This window comes from Diadema antillarum, unplaced genomic scaffold, assembly GCF_040938485.1.
Source record: "Diadema antillarum isolate AM-2024a unplaced genomic scaffold, OU_Dant_1.0 seq00000727_RagTag, whole genome shotgun sequence".
Classification (NCBI taxonomy): domain Eukaryota; kingdom Metazoa; phylum Echinodermata; class Echinoidea; order Diadematoida; family Diadematidae; genus Diadema; species Diadema antillarum.
The window spans coordinates 22,630-36,747 of record NW_027271629.1 but is presented as its reverse complement, the minus strand read 5'-3'; the positions used below and the strand labels follow the sequence as shown (position 1 = coordinate 36,747).

Here is a 14,118-nt window from a genome sequence, read left to right as displayed (position 1 = left end):
GAAAATATTAAATGAATATTCTAGTCCATCATTATTTGTGATAGAATATAAAGTACATGGCAAAATTTATTAGTTTAATCTACATATGCACCAAATAACAGAAGACATAAACAGTAATGAACCACAGGATCCATGCAGTTCAATCAATATGCTCTGCACATGGTTCTAAGCCAACTAACCTTTTCACATCAACTGAAAATGATAACACCTTTGCAGATGTTGATGATGAGCATGATCGAGAAGATTGGCAAATTTAAAGATTAACTGCACAAATGTATGTTCTTCACTTCAATTGATAATTCAAAATGCAGGTTCTTGAAACCAACTGCAGCATTACTCAGTCAGTCCTGATATACTACCCTACCAAAGAGATAAAGGTCCAGCCAGTTCAGACATAGATTGATCAAGATGCAGTGTATACCACTAGTGAATCTGTTCCTATTCTCTTTGACATTTCAGACATTTTTAGCTCATCTAATACAAAGACACATAAGATCAACAAGAGATTTGCTATGACATAAACCATACGGTTGTACCATATCCCTGTCAGGCTTTTTCCAACAGCATGCCTCCATAGAACACCTGTCCAAGGAAGCTCTTCATGTATTACCTGGTACTAAAATGTTTTTCATATTGCAGTAAAAAGTGTCAATGTTTTATAATATGTGTGGAATGATCACTTTTATTTTCATTTTTCTCCCAGTATACACACTCCATTCTCTTTATAATTATTACTCTGGTCATGTGTCAGGAATTGAGCATAAGAGCATGAAGACTATGCAACTATAATTGTATCATGACACAGTCCTCGTTGGCTTTGCGCGTAACATGGATAGACAGGAATCAAGGAATAGTAGAGGGTGTTCACATGGTCATGGCAACAGCAGTCAATACAATTGAATACGCTTTTCTCCACAGACAGGCGGAGGTTACAACAGGTTTTGGTTGTTCGCTAATCTGTGGGATCTGATCACTTTGAGGAAAAAAATTGGCTATACTCACAATCCATGACATGGATTTTTTTAATATACCATCTGGGTTTGGGTTATTGATCAAAAGCATCAGGACATGGATGTTGCAAATATTTGTTTTATATATCAGTGTGACATTAGCATTCAAAACATCATGCCATTTAGGGATATTGGTACTAGAGCAGTTGGAAAATTTATGTACTCACGAAATATCTATCAATCTAAATACAATCATATCATGTCCTACACATACACAGACTTCTCCCAAGTCCCGTCCTGGGATCATGGATATGCTATATTCACCTGTATTCACCTGTCTTGTTGGACCTCTGGAAAGACAATAGTCTTGTGATACCATCCCACTTTCAGCAAGCTAGTTAGAGTTAGGGTTAGGGTTTCTTATATTACTATACACAGCCCAGTAGCTGTCGCTCCACATGGCATCTGGTCGGGCTAGGTTTCTTGTGGCAGAATGTATGAGAATGCATGGAATATGAAAGCGTATTAGTGCTTTGATATTATACTTACTATTATACTAATGTTATCTTAGTTCCATTACCATTACCAGCACTAGAACTAGTAGACCTAGGCCTACTATTCGTACTATGCTAGCCTGCATGTAGGCTATGATAAAATGATGTAAACCTAGCCCACAGTGCCCTGCTGGCCTTGCCTTGGCCTGATCTCGCTGACACTGGTACTATACAGATTACAGTATACTGTCTATGCCATGGTAACTTCCCTACGCACATGGCCCTTCCTGCAAGCTTTTAGTACATCTTGACACCCAAGTTAACTGCGAGCAGCCCAAACTGTGTACAACCAAGGTCCTAAGGAGCTTCAAAGCTCCTTGGTACAACGGAGCACCCTGGGCCCGGGCTGGGGGTTATACCCATGTAACGTGTTAGATCTAACCCCCGAAAGCTCAAAGCTCCAGCTCCAAGATTGAAGAAGTTTAAACACAGCACATGGCATGCACAGTACAGACACCCATCCATGCGGCCTTGCCCTTAGTTTAGGGCATGGACATGGTGCATTGGTGGTCATATAGTTAGAGGGTGGTTTCAATTTCATTGCCTAATTAAAGACTCAAGAGTTTAAGACTAGGCCTATAGATTTACTCGAAGCTTGTTAAGTTGAAGTACGTGTGTAGCAGTTTTAAACTAACTTTAAAGGAAGAGTCGATTTCTTCGGTAGTACTAGTCTAAAAGAACAAGGCCAGGTCGAATGCGAGGAATGTCATTGTATGTACGTGAAAAAATGACATGCATGCATTTAAAATTTAAATGAGTGGATGTGGGGAATGGCAGGTGATATGAATTTACACGATGTTCAAACACAATGAATGCCAATTTAATTATCGGTACTTACGTTGCATTAAGGTTTCCGGTTTCTTGAACTTCACAGATATATTGGAGTCTGTTTATATTCAACAGAATAGAATACTACTAGAATTTACCAGTAGACGCTGAGAGCATATAAAACACACCATCGAACGTATCACTATCTGAACTGATCTGAACATGTGATGAGTAAACTAGGTAGAGTAGCTATCATAGCTCGTGTGTAGGCACATCGTACAAGCTTGCCAACGAGCGGACGGAAGCCGGCTTCTCTATTCAGATGTAAACATTGCTTGCAACGCGCGAAATCCGTGGGAAACCCCCCGAATCCGGATTGGTCATTCTTGGACATGTGACATAAAAACCGTCCAATTTCATGTTGATAATTGCTACATAAAAGTTGTTGGAAAAATGTAGAAACAGTACTAAACAACTCCATATAAATTTTAGCTCAGAAGTAATAATGTGTGAGGACAAACATACATGTTATATGAGAGGTGTACCTGTATTTTCTTGTAAGTTAACACTGATAAAATAGCTAACCGGGGATAGGCCACACCTCTCGGTTGCTGAACTCGCCGGCCGTGGCGAGATACGTGACAAAACATGCATTTTGATTGGCTGCAGGAGTCATATTACACATCGATTGACCAATGATGAGGAATGGTATCACTGTGCATAATCGTTTGTTAGTCATTCATTCGCGATCGGTCGGCTAGTGTTGCTGCTAATTCGGGAAGCTCTGTGAACGTGTAAGATCAAGTTTTGTGAATTCATCGCTACGGCATTATTGTCAGACTTCAGTTATTATCGGTAATTCAAACGTGTTCAGTTTCCGATGATCTGTCATATGAATCTTTTGTGTAACTTGTACGTCTGTGCGTCTTGTTCATTTCATAAAGTCGGTCGTGTGTATGCTTCCGCAGCCGGCAGCCTCACCATAGTCACATAGCACAGACAGCACAGCCAGCCACAGGCACAGCTGTAGCTGCAGAACAGAACGTATTTCAGTCAGCTGTCGCTGTGCCTATGCCTGCGCCTGTGATAGCTGTGCTATTATAATGCGCATCAAGGTCGTCCAGCTCCAGGCAGGCCATTTGGCATTGAGAAGACTTACCATACCATTCCATACTCATAGAACTAGTCTAGTGTAGCGTAGGACGTGTACAACGGTGTAGGTACCCTATGGCTATTTGCCTGTCTAGTTTAGAATCTGACATTAGTCTAGACAATATTGCAGTAGTGCATAGAGTAGTGGTGGCAATCCAATAATAATTAGATTGTCTAGCAATAATAATCCCAATTAATATTGTGGAAATCTAATTGTAATGTTAACCGTAGCTTTGTAGTAGGTTTAACTCTAGACAGGAAGATCCGTCTGTCCGGAGGACTCTCTTATATTTTTGCCATTAACGCTGTCCTCACTCCGCGGAACATTCCCCGACGGACAGATACAGACCGATCTTTCGGTCAAGTTTAACTCTTCCAACTCTGCTGCTGTGCTCTGGTCTAGAAATAGAATAGTGGAATCTATCTTGTTTCCTTTTTTTCTGTAACGTTAGTTGGCTGCCTCTCGACTGTGAGTGTGATACTGTAAAAGTGGATATTTTCGCGCGACTAATTTTTCGCGCTTGCCCACGTAAGAAGAGTTTCGCGTGTTTTTAATTCCGAGGAATCAAGACATCAACAACTGGGACATATGGCACGCAAAAATATTCGCGTGCTTTTATTTTCGCACTAGCTTGCGGTTGCGCGAAATGCGCGAAAATTTCCACTTTTACAGTCAGTAGTGTTAGCTGAAATTTATGCCTTTTTGACTTTGTATGGATTCTGAGTCTTGAGATGACAGGAATATCCAACTAGACTATGGAAAGCAATAATTTTCTGAGGGGCATGAGTGATGACACAATGACAATGTATGGCATGCTGTCACCGAGAAATCCAAATGCATGATTTCACTCATGTAGAGCAGAGGTACCGTAGTTACAATGTATGGGTAAACCGTAAACTCGGCCCCCAGGCCGGCCAGCGCATGCATCCATTATAACTAGTTGTAATGTGTGCGCTGGATGCCAAGTTTACCCGCTAGATCTTGAGAGAGGTGTACCGGTAGCTGTATTGCTCGCTGGGGGCCGAGTTTACCCATAAGTACGGTATACTTTACTTACTTTTACTTTCTACTTTACTTTTATCCAATGTGGATGTAGGACAGTGCCTGTTCATTGATCAAGACTCGGTCCGAGAACTTGTCAAGTTGAATGTGTGGGAAAGGACAGGGGCAAAGATCTAGTATAGTCTTCACCTTCACCTTCGTTGTACGGGAGTTGAGAATGTCCTGTAGTTCTCCTGGTCGAAAACGCCTTTGATGAAGATGTCTCGAAAAAAACAAAACTTTAACATTGTGTGCAGCGTGCGTGGATGTCAGACATAACTGAATTGCTTATCTGCCCAAAATTTGTCGAGACCATTTTTGAAGATATTCAAACTTGAAGCAGTAACCAGTTGTTCTGGTAAACTATTCCAAGCATTGATAGTATGTTTGCTGAAAAAACTGCTTCTAAGATTAAGTCTGCAACAAGTGCTGAAGAGTTTTATAGAGTGACCACGGGTATGCTGATACTCTGCTCTCTTTAAAAAGTGTTCAGGGTTTAGTCTATCCATGCCATGGATAATCTTATAAACTTGGATCATGTCGCCCCTCTCTCGACGATAGTGGAGGGAAAACAAATTAAGACGTGGTAGTTGCTCTGAATATGACAAGAAACTCGTACCAGTTATCAACTTTGTCGCTCTTCTCTGCAAAGCCTCAATCTTACGGTCATCAGTTACAAATCTGGGACTCCATGACACATTACAATATTCAAGATGGGGGCGCACCAAAGTTTTGTACAATGGTATTAAATGTATCTGAGCTGACATTACTGAAAGTGCGCTTGATAAGCCGAAGCATCTGGTTTGCTTTGTGTATTGCGGCTGCAATATGTTTCCGGAAGAAAAGTTCTCCATCAATGATAACTCCTAAATCTTTCTCATTCGTGACATTTTCTAGCAGTCCGTCATCCATAACATATGTCCAATTTGGGTTATTGTTTCTAAGATGGAGAGTTTTGCACTTTTGTGTGTTTAATGGTAACTGCCAAGTACTTGACCAGTTTGAGATACAATCTAAATCATCTTGGAGTTGCTGGCAGGAAATTTGGCTCGTTATTGGTGCATAAAGTTTGGCGTCATCAGCATATAACTGAGCATGGCAAGTTGAGGTTACATCCGGCAGGTCATTGATAAACATAACGAAGAGAGTAGGGCCCAGCACACTTCCTTGGGGGATGCCGCTTGTCACATTAGTCCACTCGGAGTTGCATTCATCCACCATGACTCGCTGCACTCTTTGTGACAGGAAGGCTTGTATCCAAGAAAGAAGATGACCACTAATTCCATATGATGCTACTTTCTTTAATAATCGGATATGAGGTACAGAGTCAAAGGCTCTTTTAAAATCCAAATAAATTACATCAATGGAATCTCCTTGATCAATATAACTGGTCCAGTCCTCCAGTTGACATAAAAGCTGAGTCGTGCATGATCTGCCAGGGACGAAGCCATGTTGAGCCTCACAAAAAAGGTGGTTCTGACTCATGTGATTTATGACAGCATCTCGAATAATAGACTCCATAACTTTCACCACCACACCACTGAAGTGAGACTGATCAGTCGGTAATTACTGGGATCTTTCCTGCTGCCCTTTTGATATATATAGCAGTAATATTAGCACATCTCCAGTCATCTGGCAAGAAATCTTCATCCATTGATAATGAAAAGATGATTGTTAATGGAGTGCAAATCTGGTCCGCAAGTTCTTTGAGAACATGAGGATGAAAAAGATCAGGTCCTGTCGATTTAGAATTCTTCAAAGCTATATAAGTTTCTTTCTGACAACATCTGGTGTAAAAAGTACAAAATCTATATTCTGACCATCATAAGATTTAGATGCTTCAGGAATATCGTATACATTTTCATCTGTGAAGACTTCACTGAACTTGCAGTTTAAGAGGTTGGCTTTTTCTTTGGCAGAAGTGGCTTAAGTTCCATCAGGCTTTGAAAGGTTTGCGATCTTTGATCTGCTTTTAGTCTGACTATTCACATACCTCCAGAAAGCCTTGGGGTTTGTTTTAACCACTGAAGCAATACGAGTCTCAAAATCACTGCCCAGATCTCTTGTCATTTGTCGCAATTTATCCCTTTCATAAGCATAGGTGACATAGTGCCAGATGCTGTTTGTGCTCAGATATCTCTTCCACAGTCTTTGTTTCTTCTTGGAAAGTGTAACAACTTTATATGTTACATAGATTTTCTTTCTCCTGTCTTTTTTTAACATCTTCCTGGAAATATTGTCATCCATTGATTTCTTTAATTTTTCTGCCGTTATTTCCCATGCTTCAGCACATGTCTTATTGGCAAATAATTCAGGCCAATTTTGATTTTCAAAGTCATGTCTCATATTATCATAATTTCCCTTGTTGAAATCAAAGGTAGACTGTCTTTCCTCCACTTCATGTTCATAAGTAAGAGTTAAATCGATTCTAAGACAGACGTGATCACTTTTGCCAAGTGGCGGAAGGTATTCAATGCTATTGATTATATCAATGTCGTCAGTAAATACAAGATCAAGAACATTTGCTTGCTGGTCTTCTCTATGTCTCGCTGGCTGAAGGAATTGCTGGATGAGGAAAGCATCCTGCGTTGCCGTCTGTTACTGAGTGTTAGATCTATGCTAATACTAAATGCCTGGCCTGATTAGGTAGTGCATATCTTGCTATCTACTAGATGACTGACTTGTTGAGTTGATGTGGTTGATTTCAGAATCATAATTTTTTTTTCCTTCTTTTTGGCATGGGCGTCACAGGAAGGGGGGGGGGTTCCGTTGGTGTGAACTCACCCACTTCAAACACTTTGGCTTAAAAAAGTTTTACTTATAAATCAAGTCTGCACACACAATTTAAATCTCCATGGTTTCGGAGGTGGGACACCCCCTCACAGACACTCCCCACTCGCTCATACGGCCTCAGTCCTGGCATGTGCTCTGGTAAGAGGCTTTTTTTTTTCAGAAAGTTGCGCTGAAAGCCCTTTTTTTTTTCTTGTTAGCTGATGAAATCTGGAAGTGGAACCAGAAATATAAATGCACCCCCCCCCCTTTGCAAAAAGCTGGTGACGCCCCTGTTTTGTTGTGATTTGTCTGTTTACTGTGAGCCACAAGTTTGATTGATTTACAATGAATTTAAGTATTCCGATAAGTCCAACAACGAAAGATGACACATAATCATTTATTATAGAAATTGCTTTTTGGTAAGTTTAGCCTTTAAAGGCCCCAAAAGGGTGTTCATGTTCATTTATTTTATCACTACTGATATTAACCAGGCTTGTGTCTCATGTTTTGGTGAACTTTACAGTTTGAATTGTGCTAGAGATTTTTATGTTTGTACTGGGAAAGAGTTCCTTTTGCATCCCCGTAAAATAATCCTAACTAGGCATATGACTCTGTAATCTAGCATAGACCTGACACCCTTAGCATTAGACTTACTGTCTATTGGCTAGTGTTGTTGTCTATTGGCTAGTGTTGTTAAGAAATTTTAAGAGTAAAGGATGAAAAGTCAGAGTTTAATGCAGAATGGAAACCTGCATATATGAGGGTTGAAACTCTGGCAGTGCAAACTTACAGACATGCTAGAAACGCTAACAGTGTGAATAAAAAGTTTGGATTGATTTCCTACACACGTTGTAAGAATTTTAAAGAACTAATGACATGTGGTCTATTTTCCACAGAACATTGTGCATATATGTCCGCTTTAACCCCACTCTGCCCTCATTCTGGCATATACTATGTAAGATGTTACCTTTTGATTTTCTCTACAGAACCAATTTTCTGAGACCACAAGTATCAACATGACCTCTGTTAACTGCTTCCAAGGAAAAGGAGACAAGAACTCTTCCAAGTAAGATTATCATTCAGATTTTGATATGTTATATCTATGTTTTTTTTTAACGTGTCAAGTCCTGCTGATTTTGGTGACAAGAAATCGACAACAGTATATGCACACAGTTGCAATACAAAGTATGCCTCAACCAAACTGGAATTATCCCCCCAAAAAAGACAAGACCATGTTGTCATGATAGCAGTGCAACAAATGCAAGGTAGTCATTAGTTGGACATTTTAGTAACATCTGGGGTTTGTTTTTTTTATGCCTCCGCCACGAAGTGGTGCCGGAGGCATTATGTTTTCGGGTTGTCCGTCCGTCCGTCCTTCCGTCCGTCCGTCCGTCCGTCCGTCCTTCCGTCCGTCCGTCCGTCATTCCGTCCGTCCGTAATGAATTTTGTGGACAAGGTAACTATCAAAACCTGTTGAGGTATCCTAATGAAACTTGGCATGTATGTGTATTAGGGGGTGAAGTTGTGCCTATCAACTTTTGGGTGCACATGCTCAAGGTCAAAGGTCAAAAGCTCAAGGTCAAAGGTCAAAAGGTCAAGGTCAAATACATAAAATTTCACTATTTCCACCATATCTATTGAATGCCTGAAGATATTTTCTTGAAACTTAGTGTATACATGTATTACCCAATTAAGATTCTCTGGTGAAAGTTTGGGTCATGAGGTCAAAGGTCAAAGGTCAAAAGGTCAGGGTCAAATACATGAAATTTCACTATTTCCACCATATCTATTGAATGCCTGAAGATATTTTCTTGAAACTTAGTGTATACATGTATTACCCAATTAAGATTCTCTGGTGAAAGTTTGGGTCATGAGGTCAAAGGTCAAAGGTCAAAAGGTCAAGTGAAAATATTAAAACTTCTTTTTTTTTCTCTGTACCTTGGAAAATTGTTCAAGGTAGCTTCATGGAACATAGTATATACATGTACTGACTGGAAGTGATTATCTAGAGAATGTAGGGTTCATGGGGTCAAAGGTTAGGGGTCAAATGTCAAGTGCAACACTTCAAAATTTTACTATTTCTCTCATATTTATGCAATGCCAGCAGGGTTATTTTTTTTTAAACACTTGGTGTATGCATGTGTAACCTAATAGAAATTCTCTGGAAAGTTTTTTTTTTAACTTCTTTTATTGCTTCAAAGGTCAAAAGGTCAAAGATCAAGTGAAAGTGCTGAACTAACTTTTTCCTTCATATCTCGGAAGTGGCTCAAGTTATCTTGAAACTTAGTACATATTATGCATGTTCTACCTGAAAGTGATTATCTTATGAATTTTAGGGTCAAGGGCCAGATGAAAATGGTAACAATTTACTATTCAATTCAGAAATTGCACTTTTTCTCCACACCTGTACCTTGAAAATTACTCAATGCCTAAATGTATGAATGGGTCAAAGTCAAGTTAAAGTCCTTAAATCCCTAGATACATGCTCTCCTATTCATCCAATTAAACCTAGGTCAAGGAAGGTGAACATTCAACACATTTGTGACAAACTTGTCATTTCAATATTTTGCCAATTTTGTGAAAATGTAATCACACATTGTCCACATGTACTATCTAGACCTATTGGGAAAATCATGCATTATGGCGGAGGCATACCAGTCGCCAAAGCGACATTTCTAGTTTTTTTTTATTACATGTCAACTCTAAAGACAAGATGACACAGTCAAGAGTAAAGATCATACAGCACCCCAGGTTGGCCACTGGGAGATGCATTGTTTTTGTTTGTTTGTTTGTTTGATTGATTTTTTGTTTGTTTTTTCAGTGCTGTGTCTTTAAGGATGGAATTGTCAACCATTGAATCAACAATGATGAAGATCTATTCCCATAAATGTACTTAGTCAAAGCAAACATGGATGAACAGTAAACATTTCTCCTCATCAAGTATAGCCCATTCAAAGGGCTGATGGTTATTATATGATTGACTGGGATCCATATTGTGTAAAGTTTGTGTTGATTTGATGTCTCTGGTCAACTGAATGAATTTTGATAGTATACATCTAACACCATAAAAAGACTCCACTGTGAAATGGTGTTCCACAGCGAAAGTTGCTTCACTTAGTTGTAGGAAATGCAAAGATCACAATATATGTCATACTAAATTACTGGTTCTACTCAAAGTCACTTGAAATTATAGTTGTGTGTGGATACATATTAAAGTCATATTTCATCAATAAGCTGTAGGACAAATCTTGTCAGTTGTGATTTAATCCAAAATCTCACACATGCTGCTGTGAAGATGCCCTCGACAGGATCTAGTCATGTTCTCTACCTCCTGGGATAACATTCATTCCTTTGCATTCCTTTCCCCATATAACAGAGTTCTTGCCCCACCAGGTGGCAAGTCCAATGATATCTTTGGGTTTGCAAATGAGCCAGCAGACCCCCCTCCACAGAGGAGGCAGAAGGCTACTCAGCCCCCGCCTTTTGCCCAGCACACCTATGACCAAGGCCCTGCTAAACCCTGCAAACCTGTCTGTAAGTATTCATATTTCCAGTCTCAGGTACATTTAAAACATAAAAAGTGTAATTAAGGAATGGTTTAAGAGACCGTGTCATCATAAAAGTAAAGGCACATCTTTTATGGCAGAAATGGGATGACTGAACACAAAACATTAGTTAGATAAATTGCATTTCTATGGGAGTATTCATATATCTTGCAGTCGAAAGACTGAATTGCATAAGGAGTTACATTGTAAAAGAGACAGTGTAAATGCATAAAAATAAGCATTAATAGATGTTTAAAAAACAAATATTGATATTAAAAAGGGAGTGATGCACACAAAGACGTAAAAATAAAGCAGAATCCGATCACAGTAATTCATGTCAGGACAAACTGCATAACATCCCATCACATTACACATGAAGACACTGTGAGAAGGGCTCTGTTCTCCCTCTCTCACACACTCCTTTGCACTTATTCCCTTTCCCTCACTCTTTTACACAGTTTCGTGCATGCACACCACCTCACACTTACAGGCACATGATAGGCCAGATTACACACTTGCTACAGTACACATCACAGATCACTGATCACATACATAGGCATAGCACAAAAGTTCGTCATCATGAGACACCTAAAAGGCCTCTGATTATTGAGAGATACATTGCACACAAATATATGCAAGGATGGTTAGGGCTTTACTAGAAAGACGGCAGGAAACACAAAAATCTGCAACTAGCAAATAGATGAGGCATTATCCGTGGCATATTGAAATAAGAAATGAGAAAGGGAAGAGATCTAGAGGTTGGAGTAGATAGAGAAAGATTAGGGAAGGAGGAGAAGATGGGAGAGTGAGTGGGAGGAAGGGAGAAAAGTGGAAATCGAGGATAAAGAATGGAGGAGAAATAGAAGAAGAAAGGGCTGAGAGTGTACAAGAAAAAGAGTAAGAGAAAAATAAAGTGGGATGATACAGAAAGGGGAAAAGGGAATGGAGAGCGAAGGAGATGTGGAAGAAAGGAATGTGGGAAAGGAGGGATTAGAAGAAAAGAAGATGAATATAGAGAGGATGATGAGAAAAGGAGAGAGCAAAATAAGAGCCGGCAGGATAGGTGAGGAATGGAAGAGAAAAGGAAGCATACCAAGCAGCAAGTATGTCGCCTTGATACCTGGCATGTACAAGACATGTACATAATCATGAAAGGTAAATCAGTCATCAAAAATAAGAATAACTAACATTTAGAAATATTGTTGGCATGAGTGGGGTGAACATGAAATCAAGAGTCATGGAAGTATTCTTTCCATATTGACTGAATTGAAAATGGTGCTCAAACTGTACCCCTGGTAAATAAAGCAGTTGATACCAGCAATCACTGTTGTTAGAACCGATTTGCTAGTTATTTTATAATGTAGACTTTATTCTTTCTCCCATTGCAGAATAGAATAATCATATGTAATACCTTATTCAAAGAAGAAAGCTTATTGAATTACATGTATCAGGGATTATTGGACAGACACCATCAAATGGCAAGAAATTAAATGTTTGGGAAAGGCATAGAGGTCATTCTATAAGCATCTTAGAACTAAAATATGTTTTTATTTTTTCTTTGTTATGGAAATCCAGCTTCCTTTAACCCATTGACTGGTGAGCCATATGGAGCATCGCCAAACCAGCAACCTGCACGGTCAGACCCACAACCACCCCCACAACAGCAGCCACAGCAGCAACAACGGTCCAACACTGCGGGAAGACAGCAGACGCAGGCACAGTCTTCGTCGCCTCCACAGCATGCAGCCGGCACCAGCAGCGGCGAGCCAACGCACACCAGCATCAAGATATACAACCCTCCTGGTGGCAAGTCCAGCATCTCCTTTTAATGCCTTACAGCGACCACCCCCTCCCCCTCCATACTGACCATTGACAGAATCAGTCATATGCAATGCCTGTCTGCTTTGTTCAGAATTGTTTCATGTATGTATACAAAAAATAATTACTAAATGAATTAGACAGAAAAATCTTCATGTAATGACTAAACCAGCAAATGTGAGAAGAATACAGCAATATGTCTTAGCAGCACAGAATGGCATCCTTAAAATTGCACTAAACCTTTGTTTCTTGTCAAAGCAATATTCAAGAAGAAATTCTGTGGTAAGTACTGACAGCATATTTGTGCATTCAGAAAAGTCAGTGCACAAAAGTGATGAATTATAATGCTGAATGCTTGGGCTAAGTTACATAGAGTAGATTTGATTAAGATGCTAAAAAGAACCTGCGATCCTACTGCAAACTTGTCAGTGTTATTCAAGACATTCCCTCCCATATTTCATCATTGCATAGTTGATAAATCTTGTGGCTAGATTCTTTACTGTTCTCATCTTTTGTGGATAAGAAGAAACACTTCTGTCACTTTTTTACATTTGTCACCACAGGAAAGGAAAAAAAAAAAAAAGAAAAAAGAAGATTGAACACATCATGCATTCCTGGCAATGAGTTAGTTTGAAATGATGTAGTTTGCCTAAATTTTTACAGCAGCTAGAGTTTTGCAGTAACATTTAAGCAGCATGTGTGATATGAATTTTCACTTTTATCACACATAAAAAAACATATACATAAAAAGGGGAGAGCCAGAAGAGATATATGGAATGCTTTGTAATAGATTTAGAATAATTTTTGAAAAGATGAATTGAGATGAACAATTGATTTGTTTGTAGCATTTAGTAATCAATGTAGAGGCTGATAAAAATTTGAATTATGCTTCAAAAAATTTATGATAGTTATTTCACATGCTGAAGTGTATGTGATGTTAATGTATATTTGACAAAATGGTATATATACAAAATATATCTACTTAGTGATTGAAAAGTAATATATACAACAATGATCATGAAATTAACTGATGATGTTCACCAAAATTAGGGTAAAAATTAATGAACTTTATTTGAATTGTTATATGGCAATTTCCATGCAGTTGTCTCATAAATCACTTACTTTTTTTTTGCAAACATTCTGTGGATTCAATATAGTGGATTGACCAGTTTTTGAAACCACTGACACATTTTGTTTGAGTGTGGAGTGCGTGGCTAATTTTCAAACAGTGTCATGTGTACCTTTCCTGGCTATTAGTTTGGTGCCTCCTCCCTGTACTTGCATAATGATAATTGTAGTGAATGACGATAACATTGAACAAGAAATATTTATATCATAGTATGCATTGGCACACCAAAGATTGATGATCCGAAGCTGATCTCAAAATCTGAAACCTTCATGTGGGAGACCGAAAAAATCATCACTTTTTAGTTGGTAGTTCTTAGATGTAACTCTCACTCATCATCTATGCCAGATTTCCTTAGATTATGGCCATCACAACATGAGAGAATATCTCT

General features: G+C 39.1%; 1 protein-coding gene across 1 annotated transcript; it reads left to right on the top strand.

Moving 5' to 3' along the window:
* Positions 1 to 3,045: 3,045 nt before the first annotated feature.
* Positions 3,046 to 13,175, top strand: LOC139738171 (uncharacterized). Its single transcript, XM_071648831.1, has 4 exons — positions 3,046 to 3,127; positions 8,225 to 8,304; positions 10,615 to 10,772; positions 12,359 to 13,175. Exons 2-4 carry the CDS (start codon positions 8,255 to 8,257, stop codon positions 12,610 to 12,612), a joined length of 462 nt encoding a protein of 153 aa, XP_071504932.1. The 5' UTR covers positions 3,046 to 3,127; positions 8,225 to 8,254; the 3' UTR covers positions 12,613 to 13,175.
* The last annotated feature ends 943 nt before the right edge of the window (positions 13,176 to 14,118 follow it).

Bases quoted from the DNA above. Each gene is read 5' to 3' on its own strand.
- LOC139738171 (XM_071648831.1), top strand. From the start codon at position 8,255: ATGACCTCTGTTAACTGCTTCCAAGGAAAAGGAGACAAGAACTCTTCC. The intron at 8,305-10,614 runs GTAAGATTATCA...CCCATATAACAG, and splicing joins GGAGACAAGAACTCTTCCAA to AGTTCTTGCCCCACCAGGTG. The intron at 10,773-12,358 runs GTAAGTATTCAT...ATGGAAATCCAG, and splicing joins TAAACCCTGCAAACCTGTCT to CTTCCTTTAACCCATTGACT.